Here is a 24,374-nt window from a genome sequence, read left to right as displayed (position 1 = left end):
CAGCATGTGTCTTTATAATGTTTAGTTATTTTTTTTTAAAGTTTTTTATTCCCCAAAAATGTTTTTTTTTATTTATCTTGAGACTGGCGCGAACAACACTTTTCTGTCCACTACATGCATTTTAGATTATTCTGCTGATTGTTTCAAATTCAATGAAATTATGTATACAAAGAAAAAGTAGATCTAGAGAGCAAATAAATGCTATCAAGCAAGTAGTAAAGAAGCAATATTTTTGTTAACCATACAGTATGTTTTCTATCTGATGTACTATAAGTCTTGTCTCAACACTATAGCTACAATAGCTCTTTTTTTATCAAGCACGGAAATGAAGAAATAAAAGTATGTGAAACATTAAAATAGTTATTTCTCCATAACGAGCATAAGATATCAAAGGCCTGGGTCATCTTTCATTTGGCAGCTATCATTGTATCCATTACATTGAACAGGCTCCTCAGCTACATTATCTACAGTAGTTCTATGGGAGTCTGAATGAGGCGAGTGAATACGTTTGGTTTCATGTACTGTAGAAAACATTTCTGCATGGACCCGAAAGACAAGTTAGAATTTTGGATCCGGACCCTTCGGGCAGACAGGTCTACTGATATCAGAGCATCAGCAGACTCTCAAACAAATGGACATGCCTGATACAACCCAGCAGCCTGTGAGACCCATGTGAACATCTGATTCTGATTCTGATTCTTCTTTCTTGTCATCGACCCAAGGCTATAGATAAAAGAAAAACAAACAATCAAATGTAACACAATCAATAACTGGGAATAATTAACATTTAATCCATGGAATAAAGTAAAAATAAAAGATAAAAGGCGAACTCAGCTGCAGCCTGTTATTTAGGCCAGGGTTTCCCAAACTCGGATTTAGGCCACTGGAACTGTCATTGCTTCAGAGAGATATTGCGCCAGCGCCATTCGACCTTGAGCAGCAGTGTTTCAAGTAGTAACTACTTAATTGTTTATGATGAACACGATATTTACTCCACCAATGTACATACAACGATACGAATTTGTCATCGACTTCGTCAAAAAGAACAAACCCAAAAAGGTACAAAACTACTTTGCGTGGTTGTTCAGTTGTGGCTGCTATCTAAACAACCCACATGTAACGTTAGCTAGCTAGCTAATCGCAGAACTACACGATTTAGATGCAGGACCGTCTTATCATATGTTAAGTATGTCCCCCTAATTGAAAATAAATGGGGGAAATTATTTATCAACTTATCTGTAATAGGCCCATTACAACTTACAACTGTCTTTTCCGTGTGCTTGTCCATTCTCTTCTTCAGGTGGTAGACTTGGGATGCAATGACTGCACTCTCCTGAGGAAGCTGAAGTTTCACCGAGAAATTGAACTGCTTGCTGGACTGGACATTGACAGTGCAGTTATCAGGGATAAAATGTGTGTCTGAAAAGTTTTTTATTAAGTTACTTCAACGAATAAAATATATTGTCCATTGATTTGTGAGATCCTATTCAATGACCTAGGCATACCAGTATGAGACTGTCTTAATTTATCACAACCTAAAAACTAAGGACCTTTACAATTAAATCCTGAGCAGGTATGAACTGGCGCCGATTCCAACTGACTACCTGCAGCCAGGTGATCATCCCCTGACCATTGAGCTGTACCAGGGGTCAGTCACAGAGAGGGATCCCCGCACCAAAGGATTTGATCTGGTGACGAGTATTGAGCTGTAAGTGACTGGAAGTCTGGGTGACTATGGGAGTGATTAGCCCTTAGACAATGATTTACTACTTTTTCAGATACTGCATTGTATGAGCACCGACATACCGGTACATCATGTGCCCTTGTGGTATTTTAAGTTAACCACAAATGTGCTCTCTCTCTACAGCATTGAGCACCTGCAACTTGAGGAAGTGGATAGGTTCACTGAGGTTGTGTTTGGCTACATGGCCCCAGTAGCAGCGATCATTAGCACCCCAAACGCTGACTTCAACCCCCTGCTCCCCGGGCTGACAGGGTTTAGACACTATGACCACAAGTTTGAGTGGACTAAAGCTGAGTTTCAGACCTGGTATGTGTACATTACCATGGAGTCAGTATGCCTGTATTAGAATCATCAATCTAAAAGGTATACATTTCTTTCTTTCTTATTTGTACTTTAAAAGTTTGCACTCACCCTCTCTCGGTCTTCTCCCTCCATCCCTCCCAGGGCTATGAAGGTGTGCAGAGAGTTTGGTTATGTGGTGGCGTTTACAGGTGTTGGACAGATACCAGCCCAGGAGGAGAGCATCGGGTTTTGCTCTCAAATCGGAGTGTTTCAGAGAGACAGGTCAGGAGGTGACGCAACACGTCTACAAAGTAATGTCACAGAGGAGCATCTCCCTTACAGACTGGTGAGGAGAGGCACAGATGTTGAGTCTACTCGTTGTTTAATCCTGTCTCATTACCTGTGCGATCAGAGGTTCAGTGTCACTTATTTTTTGCATGCGTTTCAGAAAGTGGTCAATGAGAATAAAATAGGCCCCTCTGTCCTAACCTATTCCTCACTTGGTCTTTCCCTTAACATTCCTATTTTCTCTCCATACTCCAGCTATACAACGTGGTCTACCCAAGCCTGTGTGACAGCAATATCTTCCAGAGGACCCTGGTGAATGAGGTCCTGTACTGGGCTGAGACCCTGAGGAGACAGTGGCTGGAGGAGACAACTGGAGAGGGGGAGGAAGAATCTAAACAGACAGATGAAGAAGAAGAGGATTGTTCGAGAGAAAGAATGGAAAGAGAGGAGAGTCAGACAGGTGAAGAACAGGACAGGGAGCGAGTGGAGGCGGATGGTAGAGGGTTTGAGGTAGAGAATGAGGAGGTAGAGGTACAGGGTAGAACAGACAGGGGACAGGAGGAGCCCTACAGAGAAGGGCAGTCTGTGTGTGTGTCCCTGGTCAGGTTGTGGTCCTGCCCCAGAGTGCAGGCTTTGAGTGGGACAGTCCAGCGTCTCACAGAGGTACTACTGGAGGACTCTAGAGTACAGCTAACCAACGATGGCACTGCCGTGGTGTTGGCGGACAGCGATGATGAAGATTTGGAGTGGGTTGAGACCTGTGATAACACAGGGACGGGTCAGTTCTTGGTCAGTAGTGTGGAGAACGAGGACTGGGAGACAGAGCTTGGGTGACCTTTGTCATATAAGGAGTGTATTCTTTGATGTACAAGTGGTGCAGATGTATGTTCTTTTTTTTTTTTACAATGGCAATATACAGTACTAGAACAAAGGGCCATCAGATAAGATTTGACCATATCCTTCAATGAGGAAGGAAAATGTTCCTAATAAAAATTTCATGAGAATATGGTCATTGCCTGGTTCACACACAATCAACATTTTTAAACATTTTAATTAACAGTGCATGGTACACAGGAAAAGCATACAGTACACCTGGTAAGGAAGCAAATGTTGGTCAAAAAGACAGGAACAATGGACACTGTCGACACTGACAGAAAACGTCACTTTTACAGGAGGATACGGGTTACAGCTCCTTAATACACACAGCTTCACAGAAGAGAAAAAGCAACCATGTTTGTTACATGTTAGGTACCGACTGAGATGGGGAACAGGAACTTATGCTGCCTGTCTAGCACAGGTACTGAGCGGATTTTACAGAAGGAAGGTAGTTACCAGGCTTCTTTCTACTCAAGAGGAATAGGGGTTTGGAATTACAACCTTTGGCTGTGAATGGTAATACAATACACCAAGTGCCTTGCTAAAGGACACAATACTCATATTATTAGTTTCTACCATGTTCTGGATCTATTCATCAGTTCTGTTCTTAAATTTGCCTCAAATGAGGCAGTACAGAGTTTGCCTCAAATGAGGCAGTACAGAGAACTTTCAGATAAGTGATGACACAACATAAATGAATCCCACAGGTATTTGTGCTCTTCTTACCAAACGTACAGATGTAAGAAACCTTGAACCACAACACTAGTTCAAACGTGTGATGGTGGAACCACGTGGAATTGTTGTTTTCAAGCTTTGTTTTAACTCGCTGAAGAAATACAAAGATCATGCAAACAATAAAACACGCAAATAGACATCTACACAGAGAGAAATAACACAGATTAATTCACAGTTATAATACCATACATTGATGACACACTGCAGAAATCAGCAAATGCTGGTACAGTAAAACTTATAGAGGTCAAAATATGGTTAACCTCTAGTATGGCTTAAGACAGGAGACGATCACATACAATACATGTATGTATGCCATTTTATCTTAACTTACTCTGAATATGTATTGTTATTTCTATTTAGTGAGACAGACCGATTAACAAGATTCATGATCACAAAATCGTGTAGTGTATACCATTTCTTTCCCAATGTGAGTTTGATAACAGTATATAACATAGATTATATTCAAGACATAGGGGGGCCAATCCATTACATAGTTCACAGACAACGAATAGCAGAGTCATCATCAGCCTCATCTGATGTAACTCCTGGCTTTTTGTCATAAAAGTATATCATCATCATACCATCTGATATGCTGCTGAGAGAGATAACCTTCATGGACCACACCATCTCATTCTTCTGAGTTCTTGTACTACAGAAGGTGACCAATAAGTGTGTACAATGGCAGTTTAATTGTTGACAATTTGTCCTTTAGCCTTCACCTTTACCTATATACGGAACGACGTACTGTACACCTACGTCAGCTTGGCAAGAATCACAACTGTTGACTTGCATCAGTTTCTAAACCGCAATGTCATCGATCATTGCAAAAAAAGAGCCATCCGGATTGGAACCCTGATATCTTAACCTGAGAGTCTGATTCTTTCAGAAGAAGCAAACACAAGCTTGACCTCACTCAAACAGAGCTTCTCTCCTCTGCCTCGCCATCTATTTTCCTCCCAACAAGCATCTAAAAAGAGCAGAGCAGTTAGATTCTAAGGCGGTTTCTATTTCTGCCAGTAATGAGATCAGTTCTCACTCAGACCGCAGCACCAGCAGAGGACAGGAGCAGGGTCACCTTCCATACCGAGTACATAACCTGCAGTCTCACTCCCAGCCCTGGCTCTGTATACTGCAGGATTAATGTAGGCTTACTATTATTACAACAGAATAGTGGCTTTAACACTTTACCAGAGACATATAGGTACGCACACAGTCATGCATACACACAAACACGTTGCACACACACACATGCACACCAGTGGAGGCTGGTGGGAGGAGCTATAGGAGGACGGGCTTATTGAAATGGCTTGAATGGAACAAATGGAACCGTATCTAACATATGGAAACCACGTTTGACTCTGTTCCATTCATTCCATTCCAGTCATTACAATGAGCCCGTCCTCCTATAGCTCCTCCCACCAGCCTCCACTGACGCACACACAAACGTACAAATGCACGCACACACACACACATTTTAGCAGCTTATTGGTGGACAAAAGTTAAAATCCTAAATTAAAAGGCAGTTCCAAATAAAAAACAACATTGTTGAAAAACCAAAGGACTGAAAACTAGGGAACTAGTGTTAACTAGGGAATGTATTGAAAAAGCATGGCATCATCCTCCTCTTCAGCTAAGGCTTCATTCATTCTGGTGACAAACACAGAACCAAATCACTTTGATCTCCAGTTGAAAAGGTCAGGTTTTCCTGTGACCTCAAACTGCAGGTTTTAATAGTCTGAATCCTTTCCCAGATGGAGGCGTGGTGATGTTCTTCTTGACTTCACTGAGCTAATCTAACAGGACTACAGCCAGTGCACATAGTCTGTACGCACACCAGAGGGCGCTGTTGCAGTCCATTTCTGACAGGCCAGTTCAGTTGGATAAAATGTGCTTGCTGGAATTAAAGAAAGATAAAAACCACTGATGGTTCTTTTGGACTTCAGCTGTGCCACTCATCCTCCTGGTGGGGTTTAGGCCTAACGCTTAATCACCACCTGTTCATATGCACCAGCACCAACCCTAAAACAAACAGGACAAATTAGCAATTACAATCCATCATCTAAGTAAGTACCTGAGTGAGGGGTGAAAATGGGTTGAATTTAAATAAGCATTTTATGTAATAATTTAATAAACAAATCTATAAATGAATAAATGTGATATATCCTATTTTAAGTTTAAGTTATTGTGAGCGTAACTGTGTTAAAGACTTAGGCTACCTGGTAGGCAGGTGATGGCTTCCAAGGGCAGTGCTTCCTCCGGGACCGACAAACAACCGCAGGCCTTCCTCTGAAACACACACAGAAACAGACACACAGAAACTTTGAGTGGCATTTGTGGTCAACACTCCTCATCAGGAGCCTGGTTGCTAGGCGATCCAAAAATGAATCCAGTATTGACAGGAGCATTCTAATTCAAGCAGCATTGTGCTCGTTGTAGAGGAGGCCGGCACCTTGAAGAGTATCAGCAACACAATCCTTCCTCAGTAGAGATACATTAAAAACATGCTGATAGAAACCCCATCAACCCCCTCTGCATAGGGTATTCTCACACCCACCAACCATGGTAAGAAACTACTCTACCACTGAGGTCACCAAGGTGGAGGCAACTTCATTACTATTACTTTATTTTTACTTTATTATTATTATTCATATAATTTATTATTATTGCAGCTGCTACTTCATTAAAGCCATTAGATGCAGTTTAACATAGCGCACTGCGCTTTATTACGGAAGACAATTTTAGTGCTCATCACTGCATTCTCTACCAGAAAGTTGGTTGGCCCTCTTTGATGTCACGTAGGTGGATACAATGTTATGTTTTCATTTATAAAGCCCTTTTACAAAAAGTCCCACTGTACCTAACATCTTTACTAAACTTTAGACATATGAGTTACCACACCCAGTCTCAGGGATGGCTAACTCTGGAAATTCCTTTGGTCTCTACTGAGTTAGGTAAATCAGCTTTTAGTTTTCTTGCACCTTATTTGTTTAACGATCTTCAAAATGTTCTGGTTCCTCTAAGGCAATTCAGAAAGCTGATTGAGGACCTTATTACTGATCAATGTGTTTGTTTTTTATGACCCTGCTTGCATGTTGTATTTATATTTTGATGTGTGTATTTTCTGTCATTTATGTAATTCAGGACTCATCTGTAAAAGAGACCTTGGTCTCAGTATGACTCCCTGATAAAATAAAGGTTAAATTATTTAATATTTTAATTACAACTAATTTGTATTGACAATTTTCCCGGTAACTTGTATAAAGTATTTGAATTAATCACTGATAAATACTGGTGTAAATGTTATTGGAATGGAGTGTAATTTAACTTCATGAATTCTAATACCACATCTCAAACATGCTTTCAACTTTATTTGTAGACCCAGACTACAATTTCAGAGGTAGAACTGCCTGTAGAGGTAGAACTACCCCTCTAAGATCAAACTATAACCTGCCTTGATCTCTGACTGGCTCTGTAACTTGGTCTCTGACTAGGTCCTTAGGTACCTTCATGGCTGGAGTCCAGCAGGCTGGGGGTGAAGTCTTGACTCTGAAGGATCTTCTCCACCACGTCATCAGCATCCACCCTCGATGCCTCCACCCTCATCATCTGACCTTCCATGGAGCCTTGCTTCACCAGGTGTCTGGTGGTGAGACATACAGGATCAAGTTACAACACCTAGGTTACATGTAGTCTCTTCAGATAAAAAGTGGTATCTTATTTTTGTTATTTTTGTGTGACATCCGTGATGCTGAGAATGTTGTGTAACAAGAGTGACTAGTCCAATAAGTCAGAAATGTCATTGAGATACAGTAATGTACAGACTGTTGCTGCCTTAGGCTACCTCTCTGGTATCTCAGTACAGCAGCTTGCTCAGGTGTGAGGTCGTTTATTTATTAATCCTTTGTTTAATTACTAAGTCAACATTGAGATTACAGAATATTTTTTTCAAGATAGCATTAGCATCAGGATCATTGATCAGGGGAGTCTCTCAGAGTCACCTGTTGAGGCGTTCGCAGGACGAGGCGCTCTTCACCGGGGTGTCTGTACAGGAGCCAGTGGTACTGGTGGGGGTGCGGTGTTCAGGCAGGGCTGTGCAGGCTGATGCCCCAGCAGTAGGGGGCATCATCCCCATCCTGGCTTCCCTGTCTCCTCTCTCCCCCCTCTCCCGGTCCCTGCTCTCCCTCTGGTCCCTGGTGTCCCTAGTGTCGTCAGAGGGCTCCAGGATACTGGCGATGCCGGTGGAGGCACTGCCCACAGAAGTGTTCCTGCGGTGGGTACACTCTGACAGGCTGGAGGAGCGGGAGTGACCTGTGCTGTAGCCTGGGGTGGAGAGGGCCAGAGGGACAGAGGGACAGAGGGACAGAGGGCCAGAGGGACAGAGGGACAGAGGGCCAGAGGGCCAGAGGGACAGAGGGACAGAGGGACAGAGGGCCAGAGGGCCAGAGGGACAGAGGGGTAATGGCAAGGAGGTTAGAGCCCATACAAGCATTCAGACACATAGGCAGGCTACTTCAAAATATTGATAATTAGTATCAATAAGCATTAACATAAAGGCATAATGCACATACTCACACACTAAGTGCATGGTCACTCATATACACACAAACACAAAAAAAGAGTCACAAGCTTGCATACACCATGTCAATTAGGTGACATCAATTATTCACCATTTTAGAGAACAGTTTTGTGTTATGGAAAAGGACTCAGTGTGGAGCAGATTGAAGCCTTGCGGCGTGATCAATGATTTAACAGCAGAGAGATGGATGCTAGCCTAGCGCCCACACACTCACATGGCATTGATGTCTGCAGGAAACTGTTAATGCAGAGACACTGCAGTCTCAATGTACCGCTAGCTAGTTAGGTTACGGTGAAGAGAACAAATCACCCACATACTAATACTCCCCACAGGATCACAACAAGCCAACCACTGTGTGTCTGAAATGACTCTCAAAACGAACCAATATAAAACCAACTCTCCAAACTAAAAAGAAAATAGACTTTTCTCTTGCTTTAATGTCTGTAGGAAGCTACCTCCTTAGAAATGGTAGGAGCGGGTTTATCAGAGTGAGTTGGCTATCAGAGGAGTTGAGTGAACTCCTCACTTCCCTACAGACCCTTCATTATAGGGGATCTGATCTGCCTGTAACAGTGTCTTCATTCACTAGCCAGACCACCTGTGTGTCTGGTTATAGGATACTGATGTCAAGGATTTTATTTGTATTAGTTTACCACAATAAACTAGGTTTCTGATGCAACATAGTTTATTTTTTAATTATAGAGATATATTACCACAGCAAAATAGGTTAAGGTTAGATCATAGACATCAGGCATGCAGACAGAGGAATTCAGCAAAGTAAAAATTGAGAAAAAGAAAAGAGTGAAAAGACGGCGAAAAGCAAAATGCTAAGACAGACAGTTGTACAATGGGCTGTATGGAAGTGACAATAGCCTTACTGGGACTTTGTGTGATGACTAGCTATTTTGTACGTTAGCATGGTTGAGAATGAGACACACAACAGCTAGATCTCCACGCTACATGTTGCATTGTACATTAGCACGGCTGTGTTGGGAGTATTAGGAGGGCCTACCTGAGACTTTAGACTGCTGACTAGCGTAGCTGGATGTTCGGGAATGGCAGGAGCCCCCAAGTTCATCGGAAACAGAGGGACACTTTCCTTCCCGGCTCTCTGTCAGGTTTTTAAAACAGGACATAGGGGTTGGGAATGGGTTGAGAGTGGACTAGGATTACAGTAATATTCCTATAATAGTATTCAGAGTGAAGAGATGAACTAGGGCCAGCCCACTGTGAAAGGGGACCATGTCTATGTTCCCTCAGTCCTGTGCTCACAGGGTGGACCACTGTGATAGCATCCAAACAGACAATAGTAAAGTGGAAACCGATAGTCATCTGTCATCCCGTTACTTACACAACTTAAATCAAAATCACTTTCACTGTGGACCTCCCCTCCCACACACACGTGTGTTCCTATTTTTAACCAATAACCATGTGAGGGTCGGCGGCAGAGAGATCAGAGAGAGCATCAAAGAACCAGCCTGAATTATACATGAAAGAGCAGTGCTTTCTGAAGCCTCCTGGGGATGAGAGTACACATCACTTCATAGACAGAGAGGGAGAGAGAGAAAGAGCGAGGGGAGAGGAGAAGAGTGGTCTTCTCTTCTACACATGTTGGATATGACACGTTAACAGCAGCTGAATCACACCGAGACAGATTCACATTCCTATATCAGCTGAGGCTTGGATTAAAGATTGAGAGAATCTATAGGTGCAGCTCGTTATACAGCAAGTCAGTCTGCCATTCAATTATGACTGAAGTGAGTCAACGAGAGAATATTATTATTAGTACAGGAACAAATCATCTCAAAGTTACTGCAGCCAGGGAGAAAAGCAGATTTAGATTAATCACAAGAATCAATCACAGAGACTGAGAGGAACAATGGTCAGTAACTAATGCTCCATATACAGTCATTTATATCCAATCATTTTACTTCTGGTTTTCCTCACTCCGGGTCTGTATTTTCTGAGGCATACAGCTCAGCAGCTGGCAGGGTTTCTTTAAGCCAATGACTCTTAATTGTCAAACAGAAGAAGAAGCAAGTGCCTTGATTAATAGGCCTACAGATGTAGGATCTTAATTTGACCTGAATTGTCGCAGCAAAATAATCCTGCAGCAACAGGATTTGAACGTTTGGTCCATAATGTTGCTTGATCGGTGGTTAGGCTATTAGCTGGTCAAAATGAGGCTACATGAAAAGTGGAATACTGTTAATATAACAGTGTATTAGTGCAGGTTTTCAGTGAATTGATGTAAATCACAAAGCTCATCTGCATTTCCTGCGGTGCAGGAAAACTCTCAGCAATGAACAAAAGAGTGATCAACTTAAGTTCCAACATCTATATATACTCTTGCCTCTGATTTGCCAGAGATGTATTATACCGGACATTTGCCAGACATGTGTTTGTTAAAAGCTGCTATATTTGATGATGCACTGAGGAACGCTGACTGAGTCATATAAACCCACTGTGGTGAGTTCTGTGGGAGAAGAGGAGTCCTAAGGAGTAGTTAGACTCGTCTCGTTTTACCCATGAAGGCCTTCTGGTTGTCCCCTCCCTTCCTCTCCTCCAGAAGGCTCTCTGCATCTCCCTGGACGCCGATGAATGTGCCTGTAGAAGGAGGACTGTGGAGGACAAACAGAGGGGATTGGTTCATGCACAGCAACACAAATGACTGAAAATATGATTACGGAAAGAGTCGTAAGTAAATTCAAGCACCATCACTACATGCAAGTGGTTTTTAATGAAAGCTCTGTCAGTGATTTGCTCTGGTTCTCAGTGTTTTTATGAAACCTTCCAAGACAGCCTGCTTTCCTCCCTTTTCTCTCTCTCTCAGTGTTTGATACTGTCATCTGCCCAAGGCAATAGCACATAATACATTTTGGGGTCATCTCCTGCTCCAGGGGCAGTTGGCGTTCCTTGCCATTTTCCAACACAGACTGGGGCTGAAATAACATATTGTCCACTCTACTTTATCCCAAATATCACCCCGGCCTCTTCAATGCCTCTGCCTCACCCGTCCGCCCCACTCTTCTCTCCTCTCAAAGCGGCCTGATTAGAGTATCAGTCAGTCAGGTAAGCTCTGGCATACAGTGGGGAAAAAAAGGATTTAGTCAGCCACCAATTGTGCAAGTTCTCCCACTTAAAAAGATGAGAGAGGCCTGTAATTTTCATCATAGGTACACGTCAACTATGACAGACAAATTGAGGAAAAAAAATCCAGAAAATCACATTGTAGGATTTTTTATGAATTAATTTGTAAATTATGGTGGAAAATAAGTATTTGGTCACCTACAAACAAGCAAGATTTCTGGCTCTCACAGACATGTAACTTCTTCTTTCAGAGGCTCCTCTGTCCTCCACTCGTTACCTGTATTAATGGCACCTGTTTGAACTTGTTATCAGTATAAAAGACACCTGTCCACAACCTCAAACAGTCACACTCCAAACTCCACTATGGCCAAGACCAAAGAGCTGTCAAAGGACACCAGAAACAAAATTGTAGACCTGCACCAGGCTGGGAAGACTGAATCTGCAATAGGTAAGCAGCTTGGTTTGAAGAAATCAACTGTGGGAGCAATTATTAGGAAATGGAAGACATACAAGACCACTGATAATCTCCCTTGATCTGGGGCTCCACGCAAGATCTCACCCCGTGGGGTCAAAATGATCACAAGAACGGTGAGCAAAAATCCCAGAACCACACGGGGGGACCTAGTGAATGACCTGCAGAGAGCTGGGACCAAAGTAACAAAGCCTACCATCAGTAACACACTACGCCGCCAGGGACTCAAATCCTGCAGTGCGAGACGTGTCCCCCTGCTTAAGCCAGTACATGTCCAGGCCCGTCTGAAGTTTGCTAGAGTGCATTTGGATAATCCAGAAGAGGATTGGGAGAATGTCATATGGTCAGATGAAACCAAAATATAACTTTTTGGTAAAAACTGAACTCGTCATGTTTGGAGGACAAAGAATGCTGAGTTGCATCCAAAGAACACCATACCTACTGTGAAGCATGGGGGTGGAAACATCATGCTTTGGGGCTGTTTTTCTGCAAAGGGACCAGGACGACTGATCCGTGTAAAGGAAAGAATGAATGGGGCCATGTATCGTGAGATTTTGAGTGAAAACCTCCTTCCACCAGCAAGGGCATTGAAGATTAAACGTGGCTGGGTCTTTCAGCATGACAATGATCCCAAACACACCGCCCGGGCAACGAAGGAGTGGCTTCGTAAGAAGCATTTCAAGGTCCTGGAGTGGCCTAGCCAGTCTCCAGATCTCAACCCCATAGAAAATCTTTGGAGGGAGTTCAAAGTCTGTGTTGCCCAGCGACAGCCCCAAAACATCACTGCTCTAGAGGAGATCTTCATGGAGGAATGGGCCAAAATACCAGCAACAGTGTGTGAAAACCTTGTGAAGACTTACAGAAAACGTTTGACCTGTGTCATTGCCAACAAAGGATATATAACAAAGTATTGAGAAACTTTTGTTATTGACCAAATACTTATTTTCCACCATAATTTGCAAATAAATTCATTAAAAATCCTACAATGTGATTTTCTGGATTTTTTTTTCTCATTTTGTCTGTCATAGTTGACGTGTACCTATGATGAAAATTACAGGCCTCTCATCTTTTTAAGTGGGAGAACTTGCACAATTGGTGGCTGACTAAATAATTTTTTCCCCCACTGTATCAGTGTGGCTGCCTGTGACACTGGGCATGTGTTCTCAGAATAGATGGCTGAAACAACTTCACAGTCATCCAGACCCCCTAGAGACAGTGAGACTATAGACCTACCCTGAATGTTAGTCTGCTGTTATAGCCCTGTACAGGATGTGGTACTTGGCCAGCCAACTCAGCTGTGACCACTGTTTCATCGCCCCACCCTGGTCTGCTCTAGTTAAGTTTACACAGGCACAGCAGCTGGGTGCAATCCTCCTCACATTCTTGGAACCGCTCCCACACGAACATGGACATGGGCCAAAATGGCCCTGCGTTAGTGTTGCAGGGATGGAGAGATGAGCACGTCCCCCTGGCTTCATCCCATGTAAAGCCTTCTCTAACGCTGTGCTGATCCCTGACTCCACATGCTACACACTCCTCACACAAACAGTCTAACAGGAAAGCCCTCAAGACCTGGAGTTTATTCAGAAGGATGCAACACCACAGAAATAACTGATACATATCTAAGAACAGACATGATTCTCTGTCATGTCCAAGAGGGACATCTCTCTGTGCAAGATTAGGCCACATTTCTATTTACAACATTGCAACCAACTGAATACGCCCTTGGTTTGAAAGAGTATTTGCAAACCTTTTCCTTTTGCTAGACTTTACAGTATAACACAGTATTTACTCTAAAGTGGTGGTGACAGTTTTATGTAACCTGAAATGTAGGACACTAAATCAGTGAGGACATGAATTGCTTTCATGGTGAATGCTTAGTTTGAAATGTTCTTTCTCTCACCTACAATCTAAATGACTCCCACTGTGTTCCTACTCTGTATTACAAATAAATACTATAGAATTATTCTCCTTTCTTAAACCCCCCACACAACTGTAGCCTATCAGAGAGAAGCAGGAAGGAACCCTTGCTGCAGTGTAGGTGGGTGGATAAACATTGGTCTCAAAGGGAAATGCTATGCAAATCTGAATGTGTTTGCTTTACTGTAGGGGGAAATCTGACTGCATTTTCTTCAATTGCATTTTAAACGTTTCTCGTATCTAAACACCACCAAATCATAATAGGCCTTCATTTTATTAGGCCTTCAGTATTATGAAGGCACCACTTACGTTTTAAAACAGGGGTCCCCGGACATCAGTTGTGTGCTGATGATAACCTGTTACAAAAAGAAAGAGGTTTGAGCTCTCTTGACACTGACAGACAAAACCTAGCCTGGTTCCAGATCTGTTTGTGCGGTTTAGCCAACTCGCTTGACAATGACCATAAGATAAGAATTGGCAAGACAGCACAAATAGATCTGGGACCAGGCTAGAAAAAAACAGCTAAGACTGATATGATATACTGTAATTGATAGAAACCCATCTCTCCCATCAGTACCTTGAGTATAGAATTGTCCTGCCGGGTGTTCTTGGTGTCGTAACCTTCTAGTAGACATCTGCGTGTCGTGTTCCCAGAACCAGCAAACTCAGCCAGGTTCAGGTCTGCAAAGCCAAGCTGAGGAGAGGATCAGGTTAACTTCCAGACAGAGCTGCAGGGTGGTGTTGTGTGCTTTGTTGTTTTTCTCCTATGAATCTCTTTCTGTACCTCAACCTTTCAGTGTCTCTATAGAGAAACCAGAGGAAGAATCTTTGGCTAATCAATTTTCTCTGACTTTATTGATTTAAACCTCTAGGAGAAAATAAAAACCTAATTTACAATTTTTAGTCTCTGGAGCGTAAACTTTAATTGGATATACTGGCTATTATCTAGGTAATTTCCCTTTTAATGTAAAAGCTAATCATTCAAATTTTAATTGTTTAACACCGTAATAAATTAGTGTTTTTTCACTTCCTGTAGGCCTAAGTGTGCATGATGAGAATATTTTTTAGAGGGTAAATATTTTACCACTAGAATAAATAATTGACAGTGTACCACATGGACAGAGCTTAACTGTGACACCAACTCTAGACTACCTGCAGGCAGAGAAGGCAATCTGTTCACTAAGCATAAATGATTCAATGTAACTATGTGTTGGGAAAGAAAGCAAGAAGAGTGTAAAAAGGAATCAATCTGAAACAGTACCTTTGCGTACGTCTTCCCACCCTTCAGCTCCTACCAAATAAAATAGTGAAATCATGAAATCATTTGAATGTAAACAGTGACAAAGCAGCTACCAGTAAACTTTAGAGACATGCCTTATGCCAATCTATTTGCCAGATGAGGTTTTACAACATTAATAGGAACAGAATGTACAGGTTGAATAGGAGTCTGAGGGTCATACCTTCCTGACAGACACGCGGCACACACAGGGGTCAAGCACGCCCGTCCCAGCGGTGGCACTCATCTTACAGGGGAAGGAGAATCTCTTCTTCCAGCGTACACAGTTAGCATGGACCGGCTCCCTGTAGGAGAAATACATAAACGGTCACATATTGATACACAACATCAGCACCACTCGCATGGCATAGGTGATAGTATCACAGACTGTATGCAAGCGAGGCTAGTCAACTGGAAACATGGGATGTGCCAACTAAGGACATGGTTCAACTTGACAATCCTAGTCCATTCCAGAGGGATAGTTTTATCTTAAGGGCTGACTGTAATGGCAACATTATGATCATTAAACATGGGCCTAATAGGTTATTGATCCTCACTAGAACCCATCCCTACATGTTAATGGAGACCAACTCTACAGTACTTAACCATGTGGTCCACACAAACACTTGATAGTCCATTGAAATTGATTATTGTCCTGTCCAATCATGTCAGTTTACTAACCCTACTCAGCATAGGCCTAAGTGTCGAGAGAGAGTGAGAGAGATGAGACAGGTAGGAGGGGGAGAATGAAATTGAAAGAGAGAAAGAGAAAGAGAAAGAGAAAGAGAGAGAGAGAGAGAGAGAGAGAGAGAGAGAGAGAGAGAGAGAGAGAGAGAGAGAGAGAGAGAGAGAGAGAGAGAGAGAGAGAGAGAGAGAGAGAGAGAGAGAGAGAGAGAGAGAGAGAGAGAGAGAGAGAGAGAGAGAGAGAGTGAGAGAGTGAGAGTGAGGGGGGTAATATTCCAGTTCTCCAGATGGCTCTTCTTCCTCTGGCATCCTCTCCGACTTCACCCACTCAACGTTCTTACCATCTCCCTTCTGTCCAATCCCCCTGATCTAAATGGACCACTACACTGACAACTCTCACTGACAATTCTCCTCTATAGTGAACAGCTGATGATGTCCATGGAAATAAAATGATAAATTAATCATCCTTACAAGACATCTTATGAAAAAAAAACTCCTTACATAATACTCAAACAGATTCGTTTTGTTTATGAATTATTAAGTGATTAAAACTCAAAATTCTGTTACCAAATTGGTAACGGAATTTCAGAAAAATCTGTAACGGAATCTCTGCAATTTAATTGGCTACAATGGGAAATTATACAGTAGTAGTCGCAAACCACAGTTGGGTTCACAAGTTTGGACAGTACAGCATAGTACAGCACAGTAAAGAAGAGTACAGTATAGTACAGTACAGCACAGTAGAGTACAGTACAGTAAAGAAAAGTAGAGTATATTTCAATAAAGTAGAGTTGAGTACACTATCATGTACTCTACTGTACTCTGCTGAACTCTCTACTCTGTACTCTACTCTGTACTGAACTGTTCTGTCACTGAGCTCTACTGTGCTGTACTTTGATGTCCGTTACCGGGTGTAAATCCACTTCACTTACTGTAGTTCCAAGTCAATGTGTCGTGTCATGTCATATCTGACACCCCATTCCTTCTGCAGACATTGTCAAATCTTAATTTAGTTTTTGGATAATGTGGACACAAAAAACTGAGGGAGATTTTAACAAAATTATTTTACCATGTATCTGCACGGTTCTTCCAGTAAATGTGTTTTAGTAAAAGTTTCAGTGTTAACTATTAAAAGTAGACCATGAGCATAGAGTTGTATGGTTTGTTAAACTTGAAATCAATGGTTTTTGTTGGGTATACATTTTAAGTGAGAAATCTGAGTCATAGTGCAATTCTGTTACCGTGGATTTGCCCTTTACAAAAAAGGTCCATTTGTCAGCAAGATGCATAAATTAATTCAGGCTACAAGAGGGTAGGCCTAATGACAATCGCCGAATGTCATTACACTTTTTGGTAACAGACGTCTCTTTCCCTTCATCAAATGGCAGGTGCACAGTGCACTGTTTGGATGCTGGAATTATTTTGGAGTGGACGAACGTGCGCAGGTAGCCTACTTTTTGAAGTGATTCGTTTGGCAATCAGATGAAAACATCATGACTGGTTTGTGTTGATGCCACATTAAAAGGTAATACATGTTTACCATTCAAATGCATGTCTTTGATTTGATTTACTATTAGGCCCAAAAATAATCTCTATCTCTCTCAAATAGGAAGTCCCGTGAATAAAACCTTGAACTTGTGTTTTTTTGTTCACTGAGTCAGAGGCATCATCCGGGGACTGGGTTTTGCCGGAGAAAACGTTGCTTTTAGGCTACATTGTTGATTTTCTATTCTTCTCAGCAACTTCATGAACTTTGGTAACCATAGAGACCTAATAAAACTGGCAGACAATGCAGAAAGAATGACACGCCTTCAGAGAAGGAAAGCTAGAAAAGAAAGCAAGACCGAGAGAAAATGTTTCCCCTACACAGGGACACAAGATGAATCATAGATCTGGTTCTTCTCCCAGGAACGAAACACGTTCTGTTTAGATAAACAAGTTAATGAGACATTTTTTTATTTCAACGAGAAACACCAAAAGCACTGAGAACTGTTCACTCTCTGTTTAAAAATACCAGCCTGGAGAATGGTGCATTGTGGTTCTCCCCTCACAGATCTAACAGAGAAGGCATTTGTCTTTCACATGATTTATTTACTTAGAAATAATCTCACAGGGAATCATATACACTGGCACTTACTGTAGGATACATTACAGTAGAGCATCAGTTTATAATTTCTCCCCTCTATCCTCCAGTATAAAATATGGACTAGTAGTGGGCCTATCCATGTCAATTGATTGAGCCGTAAATATTGGACTATAAATGGTGCCTTCCTGTATTATACTAATGCTAAAATGTTTATTCTATTCTACTGAGACATTTACTTCATGTTCATATTCTTATCTTGTATTATTTCTTATTGTTGTTGCATTGTGGAGAAGGAACCTGCAAGTAAGCATTTCGTTGGACGGTGTATACCATGTCTATCCTGTACATACGACTAATAAAACTGGAAACTTAAACTCATTCCGAAAGCCTTGCCTCTCCATCCATCATTAGCGCCCTCGCCCATGCTCACATCGTTCAACGTTCCCCCTGCCTACTCTGCTTCTCTTGCTTCCGATGTTTCACCCCGCAATGCCGCTTCCTAGTGTAAATGGGGGTGTGGTGGCATTGCAGTGTTTCCACTGCAGTCATTGCTGCCACACCCAAAACATATTTCTGCCGAGGCGCACTTTGAAGATGCTAGAACCGTCCACATTTACTTTTCCTCTGCAAAACAAAACAAGTAATGAATAGAAATATCTGACAACCCCATAGTGTACATTAATGTGGATGCTACCATGATTACGGCTAATCCTCAATGAATCGTTAATAATGATGAGTGAGAAAGTTACAGACGCACAAATATCATACCGCCCAAAAATGGGAACCTCCCCTGTTATTGTAATGGTGAGAGGTTAGCATGTCTTGGGGGTATGATATTTGTGCGTCTGTAACTTTCTCACTCATCATTATTCACGATTCATTCAGGACTATGCGTAATCATGGTAGCGTTCACATTAATGTAGAAGTGTTTAGAAACATATTCCATTCTTATTTAGTGACTCCAAAATGACACAATACATTATTTACCATTTATTTCTATTGGGCACAAAATAATCTGAAACACAACCAAAACAAACAGCAAATGCATCCAACAAGTCTGTAGAGTCCCAATCTTAGTGTAATCATTGCATGCTGGGAATATGGGACCAAATACTACACCTTGACTACTTTAATACACATCAGTGAACTTGTCCCAATCCTTTTGGTCCCCTAAAATGGTGGGACTATGTACAAAAAGTAATTTCTAAACGGTTCACCTGATATGGATGACAATACCCTCATATTAAAGCTTACAGTGCACTTTAACCTCATAGTCATTGTATCACTTCAAATCCAAAGTGCTGTAGTACAGAGCCAAAACAACAACAAAATTGTCACTGTCCCAATACTTTTGGAGCTCACTGTATCTTTAAGATTTTTTCTAATTTCTCTCCCTCATGAGGATGGAGGATAATAAAAGTTCCAGAAGTAACAAGTAATGGTAGACCTACCAATTAGTTATATACAATGGGAATGGGATCTCTCTCTCTCTCTCTCTCTCTCTCTCTCTCTCTCAGCTCTTACTGACACCTACCCATGAGCCCCATCTCTTTCCATTTACTGTAACCAGCATCCTCACCCACTGAGCACCGACCGACACCGAATGTCGAAAAGTATTTAAAATTTGGTCAGTCCACCCTGGCCTTGATCTTAACGTCCATAGACGGACCAGACTGGACCAAATCTGATCAATAGGCATATGTTTCAGTTCGGATAGCACAGTACAGTACAGTGGGTAAAGCACATTAGAGTACAGTATAAAACAATAGTACAGTACAATGCAGTACATTAAAGAAAAGTACAGTATAATACAGTGCGGTATATTGTACTGCACTGAACTATACTCTACTGTACTGAACTCTACTGTACTCTAATGCACTGTGATGTCCAAACTTGTGAAACATGAAAATGTCATTTATATCCATAATTATGTGTAAATCCACTTCACTTACTGTAGTTCAATTTCAAACTCAAGGTGCCATGTCATAGCTGACACCCCATTCTTTCTGCAGACATCTTTGATTCTTAATTCGGAGCCCCTATTTATTTATAGCCACTATGCTGCATCAGTTGGGCTACAGGTTATAATGCTTATTGCCAATAGTATACCTGATAATATGGACCACGCACAAGCTATATGCATGGTCCAATATGTTAAAAATAATTTTACAATATTTTAGATGGTGTCATCATAATTTTTATTCATTTTGGAGTAGAATGTCCTTTAAAAAGTCACCAGAACTGAGCTTCTCAGTCCTTCTACATACAAATTCTCCGGAGGGGACCCCGGATGCCGAAAACAAGGGGGTCAACACCTTTTCCCCCAAATGCTACAAATTCTTCTAGAGGAAACACTGTGGCACTGACAGACTGGTAAATATCCATTACTGAGGCCACTTCAGACGCACCCGCACACACACAGGCTACAGGAATCAGCGATGGCATCAGGGAGGCTGGCGTGGTGTGGCCTGGCTTAATCACAGTGAAAGGAACCCAAACAGACAGAAACACATAGAGGCTCTCTATTCATACACTGGCCTACCACTCAGTCAGAGGAAGTTTTCAGCAGATTAATAGAAGGATTTGCCAAAGGCAAAGCATTTCGAAATTAAAGTATCAAGCTTGCACACAACCCCTGCATAGCGCATAGGCTAAGCTCCATCTCATGTCCGCAAATCTGACAAGCTTATCCGGGCCTGGGGACGTGTGCGGTGCTACGGACAGGCTCCAGAGTCCAGATGTTGGGTAGGCTAATCTGACCCAAGCCAGCCCTTTTCGGATACCCAGACTCAAGCCCTGTATTCTGCCTTGCACAGAGAGATGCAGCATCATGCCCATAAATCAGGAAGAAGCTGCTGTCACATCACTGCTGAATGGGTGGCACTGTGAAATCTAAGATTCGTATCTATCAATGGAAAGAGAAAGCAAAAAAAGTTGATGTAAATGTATGATGTCATAGTGAATGCTGGAGGCTTGGACTGACAACAGCAAGCCACACTGACTTTGCTTATGGATTGTTGTACATGTTTAGCCTCCTCAGCACATTTCCTCTCTCCTCCTCAGGAATCAGGTTAATGTGGAGTTAGAGCTACAGTAGGAGATGGCTTTCAGAGGCAAGGAGATTGGCTACCTGATTAGCTAAACATGATGAAATCTAATATAATCCACTCTGGGAAAGGAACTCACATCATTCATCATAAAACCAAACGAGTGCACTGTGCACCCTATGAACCCAGTCAGTGGTTGTCACACTCTACTTAGAGGAATAATTACACAGTAATACAGACACTAATGTAAAGTTTTGCCTCTTTATTTATTATTTATCTATCACCCATTTACTGAGCCTGGACTTTGACCATGTCATGCACCATGTAGTGCGATACTGACACTGTTCTCAAATGTAACACTTTTTTTTTTCTTCTACTTGTGACTCTCTCCACTCCATCATCTTTGCAGACAGACATTTATTGTGCATGCTAACGACAGGGTTAGGCAGTAACTTCCTTGCTAACTATACATGCCGATCCTGCCTGGCATTGTTTACAGCCGAAGCTGTGCACTGATGTGATGATGGTGCTAGTCAGATGACGGTTGCTAGCCTGGCAGCTAGCTAACGTTATCTAGGTTACGGTAACAATGTTATACCTAGCTAGCTATCAATGTATGGCTATTGCCTAATGTTGAAAAGTCTGAACGTAACAGATAATAGACACAGGTACAAGATAATAAAACATTATCTAGCATTGAGTTGCTTGCTAGCTAGCAGTTAACGTTAGCATTCTTACCGAGACGACTCCTCGGAGAAACCTCCGTCAAGGAGTCGGACTTTACAAAACAGGACACCGTTGACAAAGGGGACGGAGGAGAGCTCATCCAGCTCGAAATCCACTTTAAACTTGAATTTCTTTTTCTTCATCATCATGAAATCCATAAACCGTTAGTTGAGCCTGATAATGTGTCTTTCTTCTAATCTCAACACACCCCCATAGCAGCGGCGATGATTTGTGAGTGACAATGTTCGTGCTACGGTCAGCCGCCGAGGAAGTCTTCGGGCTCGTTCCAGGTCACCTATATTTATAGGGGACTGCATGGCGCGTTCCAGGTCACCTACATTGTAAGCACTGCGGTCAATCTGTTTTCTTTCTTTTGGTTTACTTGTTTGTTATTGATTTTAAAGTTGGGATCTATTCTGCTTCCATATTTTATTAACTACCCAGCCAATAAGTAACATTAAAGAAAACATTTCAAGAGGGAAAGAGGAGTGTATCCCGTCCTTAATAGTACAGTGTATCGGTGTAGTCTGAATGAAAAAGGCAGCAGTACTTTGTCACCATCTTGTGGCAAATGAGCGGACTTTTTTTTATAAAATTTTTTATTTAACCAGGTAAGCCAGTTGAGAACAAGTTCTCATTTACAACTGCGACCTGGCCAAGATAAAGCAAAGCAGTGCGATAAAAACAACAACAACACAGAGTTACATATGGGGTAAAACAAAACATAAAGTCAAAAATACAACAGAAAATATTTCTGTATAATTTCAGGACTGGTCATTCAACTGAGACTGCTCTTCTCTGTGTCACGGAGGCTCTCCGCACTGCTAAAGCTAACTCTCTCTCCTCTGCTCTTGTCCTTCTAGACCTGTCTGCTGCCTTTGATACTGTGAACCATCAGATCCTCCTCTCCACCCTCTCCGAGCTGGGCATCTCCGGCGCGGCTCACTCCTGGATTGCGTCCTACCTGACCGGTCGCTCCTACCAAGTGGCGTGGCGAGAAGCTGTCTCCGCACCACGTGCTCTCACCACTGGTGTCCCCCAGGGCTCAGTTATAGGCCCTCTCCTTTTCTCCCTATACACCAAGTCACTTGGCTCTGTCATATCCTCACATGGCCTCTCCTATCATTGCTACGCTGACGATACACAACTAATCTTCTCCTTTCCCCCTTCTGATAACCAGGTGGCGAATCGCATCTCTGCATGTCTGGCCGACATATCAGTATGGATGACGGATCACCACCTCAAGCTGAACCCTGGCAAGACGGAGCTGCTCTTCCTCCCGGGGAAGGACTGCCCGTTCCATGATCTCGCCATCACGGTTGACAACTCCGTTGTGTCCTCCTCCCAGAGTGCGAAGAGCCTTGGCGTGACCCTGGACAACATCCTGTCGTTCTCCGCTAACATCAAGGCGGTGACCCGATCCTGCAGGTTCATGCTCTACAACATTCGGAGAGTACGACCCTGCCTTACACAGGAAGCGGCACAGGTCCTAATCCAGGCACTTGTCATCTCCCGTCTGGATTACTGCAACTCGCTGTTGGCTGGGCTCCCTGCCTGTGCCATTAAACCCCTACAACTCATCCAGAATGCCGCAGCCCGTCTGGTGTTCAACCTTCCCATGTTCTCTCACGTCACCCCCCTCCTCCGCACACTCCACTGGCTTCCAGTTGAAGCTCGCATCCGTTACAAGACCATGGTGCTTGCCTATGGAGCAGTGAGGGGAACGGCACCTCCGTACCTTCAGGCTCTGATCAGTCCCTACACCCAAACGAGGGCATTGCGTTCATCCACCTCTGGCCTGCTGGCTCCCCTTCCTCTGCGGAAGCATAGTTCCTGCTCAGCCCAGTCAAAACTGTTCGCTGCTCTGGCACCCCAATGGTGGAACAAGCTCCCTCACGACGCCAGGACAGCGGAGTCACTCACCACCTTCCGGAGACATGTAGCAAGTTATGGAGGTAAGGCAATAAATAGGCCATAGTGCAAAATAATTACAATTAGTATTACCACTGGAATGATAGATGTGCAAGAGATGATGTGCAAATAGAGACACTGGGGTGCAAATGAGCAAAATAAATAACAATATGGGGATGAGGTAGTTGGGTGGGCTAATTTCAGATGGGCTGTGTACAGGTGCAGTGATCGGTAAGATGCTCTGACAACTGATGCTTAAAGTTAGTTAGACTTACTTACACACGCACACACAGATAATTCGTTATATAAGTTATAAATACATTATGTAGCAGCCAGTGAGTTACAGGAAGATCATAGAATTTACAGACCATACACTGCATACTCAGCTGTCAGAGTTGGGCATATTATTATTCAGATGACTAATAGAAACGTGGCGATGGGGGAGGAGGGTGGTTTATAAGGAGGGGAATTCAGAGACCGTAAACAAACTAATTTGTCGAACTTTCCTTCCTATTGCTATGGCAGAGTAAAATGGCAGAGTAAAACAGCATATCTGTAGGCTTTACTGTGGAATCCACACGCTTCCAGAGGGGCACAAGCAGCAGGGAGTAATGTAGACTTGGGGAAGACACACTGCTAGAATAGACTAGCCTACTTGTTT

General features: G+C 42.6%; 2 protein-coding genes across 2 annotated transcripts; one reads left to right on the top strand and one right to left on the bottom strand.

Moving 5' to 3' along the window:
- Positions 1-975: 975 nt before the first annotated feature.
- On the top strand, positions 976-3,148 carry henmt1 (HEN methyltransferase 1; the record flags this gene model as incomplete). Its single annotated transcript, XM_084164355.1, has 6 exons — positions 976-1,059; positions 1,301-1,413; positions 1,574-1,708; positions 1,868-2,050; positions 2,189-2,372; positions 2,570-3,148. The coding sequence occupies 6 exons, from the start codon at positions 976-978 to the stop codon at positions 3,146-3,148; spliced, it is 1,278 nt and encodes a 425-aa protein (XP_084020481.1).
- A 2,209-nt stretch (positions 3,149-5,357) lies between these two features.
- LOC311130859 (EEIG family member 2-like) lies at positions 5,358-22,041 on the bottom strand. The gene is made up of 11 exons (XM_084163667.1): positions 21,815-22,041; positions 15,444-15,564; positions 15,245-15,274; positions 14,561-14,677; positions 14,293-14,339; positions 11,028-11,122; positions 9,514-9,612; positions 7,924-8,245; positions 7,429-7,565; positions 6,142-6,211; positions 5,358-5,944 (listed from the first exon to the last, which is right to left on the bottom strand). The coding sequence occupies exons 1-11, from the start codon at positions 21,958-21,960 to the stop codon at positions 5,902-5,904; spliced, it is 1,227 nt and encodes a 408-aa protein (XP_084019793.1). The 5' UTR covers positions 21,961-22,041; the 3' UTR covers positions 5,358-5,901.
- Between the last annotated feature and the right edge of the window lie 2,333 nt (positions 22,042-24,374).

Source organism: Coregonus lavaretus (assembly GCF_964263955.1).
Source record: "Coregonus lavaretus genome assembly, chromosome: 6".
Classification (NCBI taxonomy): domain Eukaryota; kingdom Metazoa; phylum Chordata; class Actinopteri; order Salmoniformes; family Salmonidae; genus Coregonus; species Coregonus lavaretus.
Note: the sequence above shows the minus strand (reverse complement) of the source record. Positions and strands in the feature narration are given on the sequence as shown.